The sequence below is a fragment of the Seriola dumerili genome, unplaced genomic scaffold (genome assembly GCF_002260705.1).
Source record: "Seriola dumerili isolate Sdu_G_001 unplaced genomic scaffold, Sdu_1.0 BDQW01002667.1, whole genome shotgun sequence".
Lineage (NCBI taxonomy): Eukaryota > Metazoa > Chordata > Actinopteri > Carangiformes > Carangidae > Seriola > Seriola dumerili.
The window spans coordinates 114,118-130,750 of NW_019176922.1; the positions used below are offsets into that span (position 1 = coordinate 114,118).

The 16,633-nt window shown below is 44.0% G+C and overlaps 2 protein-coding genes across 2 annotated transcripts in view; one reads left to right on the forward strand and one right to left on the reverse strand.

Annotated features, from left to right (window-relative positions):
- LOC111239435 (collagen alpha-2(XI) chain-like) overlaps positions 1-5,948 on the forward strand; it is a 30,934-nt gene extending 24,986 nt beyond the window's left edge. The window contains exons 44-64 of the mRNA XM_022769319.1: positions 133-240; positions 329-382; positions 517-570; positions 667-720; positions 839-892; positions 1,005-1,112; positions 1,216-1,269; positions 1,457-1,510; positions 1,609-1,662; positions 1,930-1,983; positions 2,217-2,324; positions 2,469-2,522; positions 2,774-2,935; positions 3,018-3,071; positions 3,235-3,270; positions 3,378-3,431; positions 3,524-3,809; positions 4,035-4,147; positions 4,427-4,495; positions 4,591-4,827; positions 5,802-5,948. Of these exons, the coding sequence (XP_022625040.1) occupies positions 133-240; positions 329-382; positions 517-570; positions 667-720; positions 839-892; positions 1,005-1,112; positions 1,216-1,269; positions 1,457-1,510; positions 1,609-1,662; positions 1,930-1,983; positions 2,217-2,324; positions 2,469-2,522; positions 2,774-2,935; positions 3,018-3,071; positions 3,235-3,270; positions 3,378-3,431; positions 3,524-3,809; positions 4,035-4,147; positions 4,427-4,495; positions 4,591-4,827; positions 5,802-5,948 (1,968 nt within the window). The remainder of the gene's footprint in view (positions 1-132; positions 241-328; positions 383-516; positions 571-666; positions 721-838; positions 893-1,004; positions 1,113-1,215; positions 1,270-1,456; positions 1,511-1,608; positions 1,663-1,929; positions 1,984-2,216; positions 2,325-2,468; positions 2,523-2,773; positions 2,936-3,017; positions 3,072-3,234; positions 3,271-3,377; positions 3,432-3,523; positions 3,810-4,034; positions 4,148-4,426; positions 4,496-4,590; positions 4,828-5,801) is intronic.
- A 3,971-nt stretch (positions 5,949-9,919) lies between these two features.
- Positions 9,920-16,005, reverse strand: hsd17b8 (hydroxysteroid 17-beta dehydrogenase 8). The gene is made up of 9 exons (XM_022769310.1): positions 15,952-16,005; positions 12,931-13,133; positions 12,670-12,786; positions 12,167-12,262; positions 11,699-11,784; positions 11,529-11,613; positions 10,755-10,797; positions 10,275-10,349; positions 9,920-10,083 (listed from the first exon to the last, which is right to left on the reverse strand). Exons 1-9 carry the CDS (start codon positions 15,998-16,000, stop codon positions 10,064-10,066), a joined length of 774 nt encoding a protein of 257 aa, XP_022625031.1. The 5' UTR covers positions 16,001-16,005; the 3' UTR covers positions 9,920-10,063.
- Positions 16,006-16,633: the final 628 nt, after the last annotated feature.

The following is a 16,633-nucleotide window of genomic DNA, read 5'->3' on the forward strand; positions in this document are numbered from 1 at the left end:
ACAGTTTGCAGTGCCAGTTAGTTGTGCTTGTTCCTGATTGTATATACAGGAGATGCACACATGATAAAGGGCTTAACCAAGTGGAAAAGTTAATCGCATGAATATGTCCGTTCATCTTCCTCTGTGGTGCAGGGTGCTGATGGAGAGCTTGGCCCGAGGGGTCAGCAGGGGCCTTTTGGAGCTAAAGGTGACGAGGGATCCAGAGGATTCCCAGGAGCCCCAGGACCCATCGGACTGCAGGTAAAGACCCCAGAAAGCCACAACACTTGTTTCATGAACATAATTATGTACAACTGGCGTTTGCATAACTGTCACCTTTCTCCTGCAGGGACTGCCAGGACCACCAGGTGAGAAGGGAGAGACGGGAGACGTCGGACCTCTGGTGAGTTTCACACACACACACACACACACACACACACACACACACAATTATCACGATGCCTGCTTCAGTGTCTTGTTTTATCACGATCTATTCATAAATGATGATACAAGCACAACTCTCTTTAATTTTTCCAGGGTCCTCCAGGCCCTCCAGGACCCCGTGGCCCAGCTGGACCCAACGGTGCTGACGTGAGTGTTTAAAAAAAACAAACAAAAAAAACAATATTTAATTGATGTAAATGATTAAATATTTTCATCTGAATTGTTTTTATATGTGTTTTTCAGGGTCCTCAAGGTCCTCCTGGTGGTATTGGTAATCCTGGATCTCTTGGAGAAAAGGTGCAAGAATAGATCAAATTTTTAATTAATTAGATGTAATGATGTTTGATGGTGTCCAGAGAAATAAGAACTGAATTCATTGTCCTGATGACTAAAAGAAATACTGTCTGCGCCGCAGGGAGAGCCTGGTGAGTCTGGACCACCTGGAATTGTGGGAGAGCCTGGAAAGAAGGTGAGCGTCTGACCCGAACACGTTATGGGTTGAGATACGAGGAGACTGTCCCTTCACTGACTCGTCATTAGCGTCCATGAGTTAACAAAGAGTTTGGTGCTTCTGCCGCCAGGGTCCTCGCGGGGAGCGCGGAGAGAAGGGAGAGGCCGGACAACCTGGAACTGCTGGACCCGCTGGAGGACGAGGACGACCTGGAGACGACGGACCCAAAGGAAACCCTGTATGACACCCACTGACACTGGCAGTCAGATCAATGACTTTAGACTCCACAGCAGAATGAACAAAGGATTTTCTCTCTAAATTCTTCTGTTTCTCACCTTCAGGGTCCTGTTGGTTTCCCTGGTGATCCTGGTCCCCCTGGTGAGGTTGGACCCAGAGTGAGTATCTGTATTTTTAAACACCTTGTCAATAATATGTTCTGTTAGATTACAAATGTTTCAAATCATGTTTTCTGTGGCTGCCGGCAGTTCAGTTCAGCTTGTTTCATACACGTGGTGTCTTGAGATTTTTACTTTACTGTACAAGAAGAAGAAAAACCACCAACCCTGATCTGCTTTACTTCAGGGTCAAGATGGCGCCAAGGGAGAGAGAGGAGAAGATGGTGAAGCGGGAGAGTCTGTAAGTCAAAACATGCAATAAAGCAGATATGTGAATGAAGGTTTATAAAATGTGTCTCTAAAATCACCTGAATCTCCTCTCTCTGCCTCCTGTTACAGGGCTCCCCCGGACCTCCTGGTGAGAACGGACCTCCCGGCCCCCCAGGAAAGAGGGTAAGGTCGCCCTCATTGTTTGCTCTGATAGTTGAAAGGAGAAGAAACATTTTAATTTACAAGTACAAATGATTCAACAGTACGGCGTCCAATAAGAAGTGCAGACAGTGATGTTGTATTCAGTTTGGATTCCCTCCTGTGTTTGTTGTGCAGATATAATCCAGTGACCTGTCTCATTACGGATGTGATTAAATTATGGAATTTGAAGTTACAGAATATAACTCATTTTGTGTTTGTAAATGCACTGTTACATGTTTAACTCTCCAGGGTCCAGCTGGAACAAGAGGACCAGAGGGACGTCAGGGAGAGAAGGGAACCAAGGTGAGTCTAGAGCTTTTGAGTGCATTTTTCAGCTCCTTGTGGTTCTGCTCAACTCACTGTATACACAGTAAAAATACCAAGGTCCCTGGTGATGATCATTTCCATTAAAACATTAGCAAAGTGAGAATGTTGTTCTTTTGTTAGCCAACTGTGATAACTTATACTGTTCCATCATGCATAGAATAACCCATGAAAACACTTTATTGATGTTTTCTTATCATCCTCATTTACAGGGAGACCCAGGTGCTGTTGGCCCACCAGGAAAAACCGGCCCCGTCGGCCCCCAGGGCCAACCAGGGAAACCAGGAACAGAAGGTCTCAGAGGTCTCCCAGGATCAGTGGTCAGTGAAGCCTCTGAATTATTTTTGTATTTGTCAATGCAGCAACTAGACAATACAATATTTAACTTTACTTAGTATTTTGTATTGGTCATTAGTTGTACGATGTGTTGGATGGTCACCTGCTAATGTGTGCCTGTGTTTCAGGGTGAGCAAGGATCTCCAGGACCTGCCGGACAGAAAGGACCACCTGGACCCCTGGTAAGACAACAACACCTTCTTCTTTTCACCCACACATCCACAGCAGTACAGTTGTTAAGTTGTAAAGTAGCTAGTTTGGATCAAACACCTCCTACTGCCGCATCACTCAATCCTCCACCTCTTCCATCTCTCCCTCTCTCTCTCTCTCTCTCTTTCTTCACCTCCTGTTTTTCATGTTTCCTGTCTCCCCCACCACCTCCTCCCTGTCCTCCTCCTCCTCTCCTCTTCTTCCTCTTCTTCTCCTCCTGCAGGGACCTCCTGGTTTGCCTGGTCTGCGCGGAGACCCCGGTTCCAAGGGAGAGAAGGGACACCCAGGTCTTATCGGTCTCATCGGACCCCCAGGAGAGCAGGGAGAGAAGGGAGACCGAGGTCTGCCTGGGCCTCAGGGATCCTCCGGACCCAAAGGAGAGACTGTAAGTCGGACCGCTGTCGCATCAACTTATATAATGCGTGAGATGCGTTCATGTCATGTCTCATGCGTCATGTGTGTTACAGGGAATGTCTGGAGGCACGGGACCCATCGGCCCTGCTGGTCCTCCTGGTCTGCCTGTGAGTGATTCTCCTCTTTCATCCCATCAACATCCCGTCTCACTGTCTTCCTCCTCTTGGCTCCGTTCACATAATGTTCTTGAGTTTCATTGTAAACAGTTACAGTGGTGAAACGCTGAAGTTGATCAGCATCATAAAAACTAAAGCCTGATGTCTTTTCCAGGGTCCTCAAGGTATCAAGGGAGCTAAGGGTGCTAGTGTGAGTATACTTTACAAATGTGTTCCACAATATGAGTGACATCGTTCACTGAAAGTGATTTACTGCTGTAATGCTTCTCAAATCGTTGCTCTTCCTGTTGTGTTTAGGGAGGAGCCGGTCCAAAGGGAGAAAAGGGAGTGCAGGGACCTCCTGGACCTCCTGTAAGTACTTCACCTCTCTCTGTGAAAACTTCAGGAAAAGTAGGATTTATCATTTGTCAGTTGACTGATTGAAATGTAAACGTGCCTCCCAGGGCCCCCCAGGTGAGGTCATTCAGCCCCTGCCCATCCAGAGGAGTCCCAAGTCCAAGCGCTCCATCGACGCCAGCCAGCTGCTCCCCGAGTCCGACCCCGACATGCCCGCATCTGACACCGCTGGCACCGAGTTCCTGATGGGCAGCGAAGGCATGGAGGAGATCTTCGGCTCTCTCAACTCCCTCCGACAGGAGATCGAGACCATGCGCTTCCCTCTGGGCACCCAGGAGAGCCCCGCCCGCACCTGCCAGGACCTGCACCTCAGCCAGCCAGACCTCAAAGACGGTAAGAGGCTTCAGCCTGAAGTTTACCAGCCACCTGCTGAAAGTAATGATCCCTCCATCTTGTCGTTTCAACATGCGGATGATTCTGGACAGCGCTTCTTTTTTTCATTACATATTTAAACACAACAACTAAGAACATATACTGAACTCCAACCAAATAAAATAATTCAATACACTTACTAAGAGATTTTTTTGCACCCGGCTTTGTCTCTGTCACCCTCTGCAGGAGAGTACTGGATCGACCCCAACCAGGGCTGCTCCAGAGACTCCTTCAAGGTCTTCTGTAATTTCACTAACGGAGCAGAGACGTGCCTGTATCCCAGCAAGAGCATCAACACGGTCAGTCACCCAATCAGCACCACTGTGACATCTCTGAGTGCAAGTTAAGAAATACAGTCGAACGAAACATTTTAGGGATGATGCAGCAAAAAAAAAAAAAAACACAACTGTGTAGAAACTAATTCCCCAATCACATCTGTGTTTCATTTATTGTCAAACTAAGGAGATATGAGCGATTATTTTCTCACACAAGCTGTTTTTATTTATTCGTGCACGAATCAACATATCGAACTGAACATGTCTGACTATAATAAGTGATGTGGACGTTTCTGCTGACAGGTGAAGATGAGCTCCTGGGACAAAGAGACTCCAGGATCCTGGTACAGTCAGTTCGCCACTGGTAGTAAGGTTAGTAACCCTGAGTGAGACTTTTGTTTTCTAATTTGTTTTCTAATGTTCTCACCTACTATATTCATATCACCCCTTCTTCCTCCTCCTCCCAGTTCTCCTACATGGACTCTAACGGCGAGCCTGTGGCCGTGGTCCAGCTCGGCTTCCTGCGTCTCTTGAGCGTCCAGGCCCGCCAGAACTTCACCTACCACTGCCACCGCTCAGTGGCCTGGGCCGACAAAAGCGCCAAGAACAGCTACGACAGGGCGCTGCACCTCCGGGGCGCCAACGACGAGGAGCTGAGCTACGAGACCAACCCTTACATCAAAGCCTTGGTCGACGGCTGCTCTGTGAGTTCACACACGCACAAACTGATGCTTCTCTGCTGAAAGGTTTATTGAGTCTTACTGGAAAACTGTCACTTCCTGGAAAACAGTGTCTCGTCAGTGTTGACCTCATTCTGAACTAGTCGGCAAAACTCATCCAACACCTAACCAATGACACCAACACGTCTGAACAGCTTTTCTGTCTTGATATCCCATTGGGTTACACTGCAGATTGATCCCTCCTGTGTCATGTCCCATGTCAAAACATCACATGAAGAACATAAAGATAGCGTTTGATTTCATGCAGCCGAATGGAGATGGTTTCCCATCCTCCTCTACATCAACATGCTGCATATTTTTGCTGATTAACATTTGAAAATAAATTTGCTGACTGCTTACGGTCTCATATCACATATTATGATGTACACTCTCTTCAAGTACACAAAAATATGAATAGAAAAACAACTATATAAAAAATATAATTATCGTATTGTCTCCTCTTGCGCTGCAAATCACAGGAGAAACCACACGTCTGTTTCTTTTTCCACCCGCTGATTTTCATTTATATTCTAGTCTATTCAATTCTTCACCCTTCAGTGCTGTTAGAAAGAGCTTTGTGTTGTGTGTGTTGACGTTGTTGGGATATACAGGATGTAATGAACTTAAGACGCTCGAGAATTGCCTCATTTTGTGAATAGATATTGTCTTGAAATAACAGCAGCACACAGAGACATGAAGGCAAATGATAATCTGCTGTGACTGTCAACTGTCAAGCACCAGGCGGCACATGCTAACCTCATCTGAAGTGCATCACTTGTGAATTTCCTCTTTCCAAGGTGTTAGTTACTAATGTGCTAAGAGCCTAAAAACATCAGCGTAACTTAAGATTTACAAGAGTGTTTCCACACAGACGCACAGTAGATGAACATGTTCTGCCACGTGTAAATATCCTGATTCTGATTTGTGACGCGTCTCATCCTCTGTGTTTCTCTCCGCAGTATCGTAAGGGCTTCGACAGGACGGTCCTGGAGATCAACACACCACAGGTGGAGCACCTTCCTCTGCTGGATATCAAGGTGTCAGACTTTGGGGAGAGCAACCAGCAGTTTGGCTTTGAAGTGGGACCTGTCTGTTTCCAAGGCTAAAAACACACACACACACAAACACACACACACACACACAGACACACACACACACCATGCAGAGAACAACACATGCAAATGCTCACGCACACACACACACACACACACACATGCACTTAGAACCAGGAGAATATATAATAAACATACATGCCCAGTAATTTGTAAATTAACTTGTAAATGATATGAAACACACACACACACACACACACAAACCCACACACACACACTTACACACACAGATGCTGTTGTGAGACACACTCACACTCAAGTACGTGCCTGGGGAAAGCAACATCCATCCCAACAATTAATGGACGTCAAAATAAAAGTAAAGAGGAGAGAATTTTTTTTAAAAACTCGCGAAGAGGAGACCATCGCTCGGGCGCACGTCCGCGAGAAAGGAAGAAAAAAAAAAACCAGGAGAGAGTGTTCGTCGGAATAAAACAGTGTTTTCTTTACCAGCAGCGAAAGGGGCCGGCCTGAGAGAGAGAGAGCAAGCCGGCAACTTGAGGCCTGAAGCCCCCCGTCTCCGATCCCCCTCTCACTCCTCTCTCCTCCCCGCTGTCTCTCTTTTTTTCTTTTTTTTTTTTTCTTTTTTTTCCTTCCACTCATCTCACCTGCTCTACCTCCCCCCTCCTCCTCCTCCTCCTCCCACAGAAGGGTCACACTCAGACATGATTTTGATTTCTTTAATCCCACATTCACACTGCGAGCAGCTTGATTGACGGTCACTCTTTCAGGACAGCATCTATGAGGAACAGTTAAATACGTGTCGTGGTTCGTGGCTCTGTCGTTTTCCCTTCAGTCATCCAGGTAGAAAGTTGCTGAGAATTGAAAGTTTTCAGCCAGAACTTCCTCTCATGAACCAAAGTCAAATCACAACAGCAGACACCAAACTGACAGGAAAAGGACGGCCAGAGGTCACAAACTTTTCCTCCACCTCTGTAAAGGTTAACGTCTCTGGTCGTCTAGTTTTCGTAGTGACTCGTCAATCACGTTGCTCGCATTGAGAACGCAGAGTAACCCTCAGCTCTTACCTTATGACATCAAAAGAAACCAAAGAACGAATGCCACCAGTTTCCACCCAGAGTCAAAAAAGAGGGAACTGACCGAAAGCACACCAGCAGGGTCTTGCTTGTTAGACTGATCTGTTTTTGTCTTGTTTAATCTGCCACCAAGTGAATCTTCTACTCTTTGTAACATTCTCCTCGTGACCGCCTTGCAGTTTTATTAACAGTCTAAATGAGTTATTGTTTTTATTGTTAACTGGACAATCTTTCCTCGGCCCTGAGAGCAGCAGAAACTCTGTTAAAACTGTTCCTTTTGTTAACATCGGACCAAACCTGCAGCGCGCAGCGAGGCGGGATAGAAGATGTGTCGATATCTAGATCAGTGATTTTTAAAAGCCATTATTTTTTGTAAACTGTGCTAAACTCGATGCTATTGTATTTGCATGTTACTGGTGCATTTTTAAAGGGCTGATTCTTCCTCTTTAAAATCATGGATCGAGCTACCAGGGTCACTACCACAGTCCAGTATTTCCTGAGTCACTTCCTGGGTGCTTTGATTATTGTTTTCCATTCCATTTGCATCCAAGCAGAGAACACCGTCAGGGCTTAAACATGTAAATCAGATTCAAAGTTCCTCCCTGCTCTTTTTTTTTTTCCTGCAGCAGTGAATAAAACGCATGCTTTACTGAAAGAAACTGTGTGGCAAGGTGCTAATTATACCAAAGCATAAAAGTTTTAGTATTCACTTTGAGTCCTCCATTTTCTTTAGTCTCTTTTTCATGAAGCTTTTTACTGGGGAAAATGTGCATTACATTCCATTTGTACAGAAATAGTGATATTCTATTGTATTTATTTAAAACAAACAGGGTGCTTTGAGATTTAAAAAAAAAAAAAAAACAAGAACCACCAAATATTCCAGTCAAATGTGGTATATTTCATTTGTATTTATTTCCTGTAGCTGACGCTTGAAGGTCAAGTTAAACTCACTGCCAGCCTGAGTTACGGTGCTTCTGTTCACGCCCTGTCCAAACTCCTTTTGTACAACCAAAGAATCTGTGGCCATATTTTTATTGTAATATCCCTTTTTTTTGTTTTTCTTTTTTTTTGTTTTTTTAGTGTTTTCATCAACTGTACTGTGCTGTTAAAATTTTTTGCCTCCACTGTAATGATTAAATGGTGACTCTCCAGTTCTGTCACATTTCCTTGTCGTTGCTACTGTGTGACTTGGCGTATGTCGGCTTCAGGCTCAGGTCGTTGCTTCACTGGGCTTTGAAAACGCAAATATATTTCACTTAGTCAGCTGACGATATTGACACACAATCCTCTGAGCTTTTATATTTCTATGAGACCACAGCGAGTAGGGGGGAAGGTTGTGAGAGGGAGGGGACAACCCTGTCAGCCACCATGGGATTAAAAGTGATTAATAAGATTATTGTTTGTGGGTATAAAGTGGCTGTGGGGTGATATCATACTAGGGGTCTGGATTCATTTGGGGGTTTTTTTTGTTTTTTTTTCATTTGTTTGCCTTTTTTTTTTCTAATATAGCAGGGAAACGGGGCGGGATGGCCAAAACCTAAAAATAAAAAAATCTGTCCTTGAGATTCTCCAGAGAGAACGACCTCAACTTTTGTTTGTTTTTATTGTGTTGAAGACGAACATTTCAACATAAAAAAATATGGTGCTGAAAAGAGAAAAAAGTATTATTTTAAAATGTGTGTAAGTAATTTTTTTTAAATTCCTGTTTCTGTAATATATAATCTTTTTAAAAAGAGCTGCTTGACTCTTGTTTTTCTTCCAAACCCCTCCCATCAGTAGTTCTCCTTGCCTCAACGCAAATGGCCACAAGGCGGCGCTGTTTCTCATTTATACAGGTAGTTTAGAGACTCGGAGAAAAGGTTGTAGCTTACTTTTATTTGATGTTTTTGTGTCACTTTGCCAGAAGACAGACAAAACACACCTTTTTATGGGTGTTATATTCTTACATGTCTGTTTCAATATAGGTCGTTATTAATGTCAAAGTAAAATACATCATTTCCCTTGTGAATCATTCCTCCACAGCTTATGCTAAGCTTCAAAATCTGTTTAAATCTATTACCTTTATTTGCGCTTCATTCATTTTGACTGTAGTTTGGTTGTGATTTGTGTTTCTGCTGCTCCACACTTGGTACATGGTCATGTTATGTGGTAAAACAGCGACACCTTGTGGCCACTTGCGGTTCCTTCTCCTGTGGATTTCTCATCAGTTTCTTGGAGCTGTTGCTTTAAATAGAGACAGTAATTTATCTAAATCAATTTAGGTCTGTCACTAGAAACAAAACACATATTGTAAAACAACTGGCTGTGAATCATCAAGCTGTAAAACCAGCGTGGACACCAGCACTGAAGTGTAGGTTTCTTTAAGTGACTTGCAGTTTCTAGATTTTAAGCACCAGAAGTAATGATCTCCTCCAAACCTAAACAGTCCTTTACATTTTGTTGCTTTCTCTCATGACCACAGAGAAAAACTGCACATTCAAAAGTGTGCTGATGCACAGCAGCTGCAAAGGTGACAGAAAGTTTCATTTGATTCTTTTAAAATAAATGTTTTTTTTTCCTTCATCTCTGACTGCTTGTGTTTCAAAATCTAAAGCTGTTTGGAAAAATGACACATGACAAACTAAACTGTGGCGTGATCTCGTGGCTCAGGGGGAATGCACTGTTGCATAATCTTTGGGATTGTGGGCCCCCGTTTCCAAAACATGACTTGCACATTTAGCTGTGTTGTGAGGACCAGCATCTCCAAACCTACAGCTCATTGTGGAAAAAAGAAAAAACTGCAGTGGTTATTTTGGTTTTTAAACAGCATCGGCAGCAAAGACCGAGAAACTTCATGAAGACAGATTTGTCTAATCATCAAAGTGTAAGGGAATAATAAATAAAATACTTTAGAGCTTTAGGTTAAAATGAAAACCAGGGGACAGCTGTCTGTAGAGAAACATTACAAACAGAGGTATTTATTGGCACAGAAAGTGTCTTTACACTGTACAGTTCATGATCAAAGAGCCACTAACAGCAGAACCCCTTTAGAAACTCGCCTCTCATTGGTCTTCATCAGCGTGACGGCCATTTGATTTAGCCAATGAAAAGTCCACCTGACAAACACAGAGACACGTAAGGTGAGTTATAGCACTTTACATTTAAAACCATCAGTGTATGATTTAATGTGTTAATAAAAGTTCAGCTTAGTTGAGGGGAACTTGTCACTTATTTCCTATCAAAAGAAACAGATTATAAAAGCGTGTTTTTACAGAAACAGCTGATCGAGCATTCAACCACACTGCACCTGTCACTTCGACGCTGGCGCCTGTGATGTATCGAGAGTCATCTGAGGCTAGAAAGGCACAGACGTCAGCGACCTCTGCAGGACAGCAAGAGGACAAAACGAAGGACAAGTCATCAATGTGCTGAAGTCATGGAAACCGTGCGTGTCAGATAAACACACGGACCAGGTACAATCCATATCCCTCAGCCTTATTACACTGTAAAGGACAAACCTGAAGGGAGATGAAGAGGTGAGCACGAGAGGAGGAGTACTTTCATAACGTTCAAATAACATTTTAAAGTTTTTCTGGATCCACTAGGAAAATCTTCAGCTGGTTTAGCTGCAGCTGATGCAATGACAGATCTAAAATCCCCACGTTACAGGTTGAAGTTTTCGATTCCAGTGTTGCTGGAAGCGTTCAACAGAAGGTATCCCGTCCATTATAAACATCTACGATGCGAGACTAAAGGTTCAAGTCAGTTATGTCAAACATTAACTGACCTGCAGGCTCGCCCATTCTTCCCATAGGCACCAAGGATTTCATCTGAAACACAAGAACAAATACGTTTAAGGAGGGTGTCACTGCAGTCCAACCAGGGACACAGAAATGATGGAGATCAAAGTGAAATCAAATCCCACCCCCCTCCCCCACTGACTCTTAGCCGTACGGATGGTTTAAGTTCTTCACCACCAACTCCTCTGCTTCCGCTCCAGAACAACAGATTCATTAAATACTGATATTTGAAATAATAATGAAATAAAGTTGAGTTTAGTCAGGACTATACTCTGTGGTAACTATTTAATACCAAAGGGAAAACTCTGGTTTTATGCCTGTTTTTGGTAGTTTGTGTGAACTGACCCTTAATATCTACTGGGCAAAAAAAGTCACCTTTTCTAAGAGGTAAACAGCTCTAGGAGGGAAAAGTAACTTCATTTTAATTCATAAAATACAAGCAACAAGACTGGATTGTTAAGTGTGTACTGTATTATTCAGTAGCTTGTATAAATGAAAAATAATGTCGCATTTTATTTTATTTTGACTTTAATTCATATCCTGCATATGTTGCTTTCTTGGCTTAAATAATGATTTGTGTTTGGTACATCTTGAACTTTATTTAAAAGCCTTCTCCTGTCAAAAATGCACAAAGTGTCATTTACGGTAAAAAAAACAATATGTATAACTTTATGAAGGGCGTGGTATTCAGTGGTTAGAATATCACTACAGGCCTGCGTGAAGTGTTACTGAATCTGTCTGCCGCCCGGCGTGCGCTGTACCTTGGTAATAACCTTCTCTGGCACTTTATCCGTCATGGGAGTCGATATGAATCCCGGCAGAACACAGTTGCACCGGATCCCGAACCTGAGGACAGGAGAAAGGAGAAGCAGACACTCGGATCAGCTCTCTGCGTCCCGATGTGTCGGCTGGCTGATCAGACTCCTCTCACCTGCTGAGCTCTTTGGCAGCGGTTCTGGTTAAACCCTCCACTCCAGCTTTAGAGGCGGCATAATTCGCCTGTCCCACGTTTCCCACCTACAAACACAGACACGAGCGTGCAGCGCATTAGCTCCTGTATCACTTTGTTAACAGCCCAAATTCGAATCCATCAAGAGACTGAACGGCTCCTTCTTGTTCTCGATGGAATTCTGCGAGTTTATTTTTGTATCCTCTACTTTGTAAAAAGCCATTATGTTCCTTTAAAAGTTCATGATTTGAAATGACTTGGTCTGGACTGTTTTTAATTGGTCCCACTGAAGAGAAACTACAGGGCCACCGGGCTGAAAACACCACACACCTCAACAGCTGGGAACGATCCCACTGTCACACTTCCTGCACAAAACGCTTATCAGCGTCATCTTCATACTGAAAATGTGAGAACGTGACATTGTGCCCGCCACAGCTGCTGGTGTCTCACCTTTCCCACGATGCTGCCCACGGTAACGATGGATCCTTTGGGTGCTCCGCAGGCCACCAGAGCCTGAGCGACGGCCTGCGTGACCAAGAATGAACCCTGGGGGAGACACAGGGGGAAAAGGATGAGTGAACGAATCGCTTCAATCTGTTTCCGTCATTCAGTGTCTCACCGAACACTGGAGCAGCACTGATGCGCTGTCGGAAGATTTCATCTCGTAGCTGCTGTGACTTTTAATTTATAATCCAGAAACAGATGAACTATCATGATCATTCAGGAGTTTCATTTCAAGCAAGAAAACTGCTGGAAAACAGACTTGACTCTCTCTGTGTTTTGTTGTTAGGAATGTTTTGGACGTGTGTGTGTGTGTGTGTGTGTGTGTGTGTGTGTGTGTGTGTGTGTGTGTGTGTGTGTGTGTGTGTTGAGGAGAAGCGTGACTGCAGCCTGTGCTGGTCCTCTGGTCACTGAGTGAGGGATGTCAGAGCAGGATGTCACAGCTGTGTTACCTTCAGGTTGACCTGGATGACTTTGTCAAACTCTTCTTCCGTCATGTTGAGCAGGAAGTCGTCCCGGGTGATGCCTGCTGCGTTCACACACACTGAGGGAGGCTGGAAGTAACGGGTCTGCAGAGCGAGAGGACACTGACTGTTAGCAGAGAAGAAGGGCGGGGAAAAAAGAAATTTCCAGGATTCTAACAGATATTCATGTTAGAGTAAAAAGTATGTAAACACACACACACACACACACACACACACACACACACACACCTGTATACTTGTGACCAGCTTCGTTATACTCTCTTTTGACGAGACGTCCACCACACCTGCCATGTGACCCTGCCCTCTGAGGTCACCCTGCAGACTCCCCAGCGTCTCATTGGCCGACTCCTCACTGATGTCAGCGACCACCACGGAGGCGCCCTCAGAGGCGAAACGCTGGCACACGGCCCGTCCAATCCCACTGCCTCCCCCTGGGTAAGAAGAGTGAAGTGAGAGTGGCACCTGAGCACAGAGGAAGGGGGTGTGGGACAAAACACTGCAGCTCGTCTTATGAATTTACTAATGGTTTCAGAGGGAGGGAGGGTGTGTGTGTGTGTGTGTGTGTGTGTGTGTGTGTGTGTGTGTGTGTGTGTGTGTGTGTGTGTGTGTGTGTGTGTGTCGAGACAAACCTGAGCTGCAGATGTTTTCATTTTACTAGTTGCTGCCATCAGCACAGAAGGTTCAGGCCGCCACGTGCACTAACATTTGCACTCAATAATAAAGTGCACTCAAACAAGATAATGATTCATCTGAGAATATTTTGATCATTTTGATCATTTAACAAACAAAAATGCTGAAAATTCAGATGTGATGATTGTACAATTGTAAAGTGAATATTTGTGGGTTTTAGAGACATTTGAAGATTTGGACGCTATTTTCAGCCTTTTTATACACAAACCCATCCAGAGAACCCAGGGGAAATAAACAGATCAATAATAATAATAATAATAATAATAATAATAATAATAAATAATTATGAGTTGCAGTTCTAAATTAAGGGAACTCTTAAATCACACATCGGATCTTGATGAGCGAATTATTCAAGTTGAAGTTCTTCACTGATGTTCATTGTATAATTTGTTAAGAACAAAATGACGTAATGACGGTCAATGGAAACCCAGTGAGGGCTGGATTCACAATCACACTGAAAATCAAGGTAAAAAATTGAAACCACAGGCTGATCCAACTCTGTGTATGACCCCCGTGTGCCTGTATACACTCCTGACAGCGTCTGGGCGTGCTCCTGATGAGTCGGAGGATGGTGTCCTGGGGGATCTCCTCCCAGACCTGGATCAGGGCGTCAGTGAGCTCCTGGACAGTCTGTGGCGGTACTTCGGATGCACCGATACATAACGTCCCATAGGTGCTCAGTTGGGTTTAGGTCAGGGGAACGTGAGGGCCAGTCAATGGCATCAATGCCTTCGTCATCCCTACACCAGGTACCCAACAGCAGTCAGGGTTACAGCTGGCTGTGACATGGAGGTCTGTGCGACCCTCCAAGGATCTGCCTCCTCAGACCATCACTGACCCACCACCAAACTGCTCATGCTGGATGATGTTACAGGCAGCATAACGTTCACCACGGCGTCTCCAGACTCTTTCACGCCTGTCACATGCGCTCAGTGTGAATCTGGCGAATGCAAGTCGAGCTGCAGGGTGCTGGGCTGTGAGCACAGGTCCCACTAGAGGACGTCAGGTCCTCACGCCAGCCTTATGGAGTCTGTGTCTGACAGTTTGGTCAGTAACATGCGCACCAGGAGCCTGCTGGAGGTCATGTTGTAGGGCTCTGGCAGCACAAAGGAGCAGGTAGCGGTCCTGCTGCTGGGTTGATGCTTTCCACGGCTCCTGTCCAGCTCTCCTGGTGTAACGGGCGTCTCCTGGTGTCTCCTCCATGCTCTTGGGACTGTGCTGGGAGACACAGCAAACCTTCTTGCGGCTGCACGTATGGATGTGCCGGACTACCTGTGCAACCTGACTGTGCTGCAGGTGCCGCCTCATGCTACCAGTGGTGACACGGACACTAGCAAAACACGAAACTGGAGAAGAATCAGTCAGGAAGGAGAAGGAGAGAGCAAGTGTCTGTGGCCACCACATGTAGAACCATTCCCTTTTTGGGGGTTGTCTTGCTTTTATCCTCTGCATTGCAGCTGTTGTCACTTTCACTTGCACCAAAGCAGCTGAAACTGATTCACAATCACTTGTTGCTTCCTAAATGGACAGATTGATATCCCTGAAGTTTAACTGACTTGGTGTTATACTGTGGGTTCCCTTAATCTTTTGAGCAGTATATATACATATATATACTATATGTAGTGTGAATTTACTATAACTGATGCCAAGGTATAAGTTTGATCACCAAAGCAGTGTTGAAACAGAATATAGTTATCTTTCCGACATGTTACTGTTGGAACTTCAGTACAGTGTTGTGTCTGAACATTTTGACTCACTGTTTCTAAAGTCAGTCAGGTTTTTATCAAAACATCCAAACATTTGGCGTCTTAGTCTGAAGCTCTGGTGAAAAGGTTTAATACATTAGTGACAACGTTGAAGCGACTGACTGACTGCATGTTTCTGTGAGGGAATTTTCTCTTGTCCACCTAATGAATGACTGACTCAGGGTGAGAGGTCAGTGTGAGGCCCTAGGTCTCTGCTCCACAGCTACTGCATTACATCTCACAGGCCTTGAGACACTCAGGCGGCTCCTGCAGAGGCAGCTGTGGTTTGCTGCTGACACTACTCCTGCCAGGGCTGATAACAACTGACATTTTTCACAATTTTTAGCCATTTTTTTTCATAAAACCATCCGGAGAATCCAGGGGGAAATAGACAGATCAATAATAATAAATAATTATGATTTGCAGTCCTGATTAATATTAATATTACATATATATGAACATCTTCATATGTAATATCGGCGGTTGTACTTTCATTTTTTCGTCCAAATTATTCATTCAGCTTTGAGTCATGTCGTGTTGATAGTCACGGATCAGGACCAAAGATTTCACTTGCCACAACCAAAAAAGCTCTCTAACCATAGTGTCGATGAGAAAAACAAGCTTTACGTAGAGTTAAAGTTTAATTATTAATCATCAGTTGTACTTGGCTTGTTGGTTTAAATGGGTGAAACTCGCCGGGACTGACACGGAAACCAAAATGTTTAAAACATCATTTAAAAAGAAACGGCGACATCCCGACAGCTTTGATACGTATCGAAACAAATTGGCGATGCACGTTCAAATGAAAACTTACCAGTCACCAATGTTAACCTTGATATAAGTCTGGTAGCAGCCGCCGCCATGTTTCTTTTTCTCCCCTGTTGTTGCAGTTTTCGCCTTTGTCCACTGGATGGCGCCAAAATACCGTGGATTCTGATACTTTATTTATCCCCTAGGGGAAATTCATGTGACCAGTAGCTCATTGGTGATAATAATAATAACAGTTAATAATAAATAAACAAAAATAATTGAGCCTAGTGGTATAGTTTTAAAACACACCACTATAAATACACTGTATTGTGCGCCAATCCACGGACTTCTTTTCCTCAAGTGCAACTGCAAACACATTGACTGAGGTAAAACAGAGGAAAAACGATATAGAAACGGGAAGGTTATATAACAGTTTTTATCATTTCTAACGGCCAGGGACTGTGATGTTGTTCAATCGCAGCTTTTAAAGAAGACGAAGTGTAATAACGAAGTGTGACCACCAGAGGGCAATGTATCATCAGTTCAAGTGTAAAGACAGACACAATAGCATATATTTACTTCCTGTGAACACTTTCAAAAATTAACTAAATCAACAAAAATCAAACTCAACTAAACGGGCCTCTTATCCACTGAATGGCATGACAAATAGTATTGATATTCGTTAACGATAATCAAACGGTTCCAAAAATAAAAGATGAACTAAAAAGATCACTTTTTCCTACTTT

Bases quoted from the DNA above. Each gene is read 5' to 3' on its own strand.
- hsd17b8 (XM_022769310.1), bottom strand. From the start codon at position 16,000: ATGGCGGCGGCTGCTACCAGACTTATATCAAGGTTAACATTGGTGACT. The intron at 11,614-11,698 runs GTGAGAGGAGTC...TCCTGTCCTCAG, and splicing joins GCTGCCAAAGAGCTCAGCAG to GTTCGGGATCCGGTGCAACT. The intron at 10,798-11,528 runs GTACAGCGCACG...CTTGTGTTTCAG, and splicing joins CAGAGAAGGTTATTACCAAG to ATGAAATCCTTGGTGCCTAT.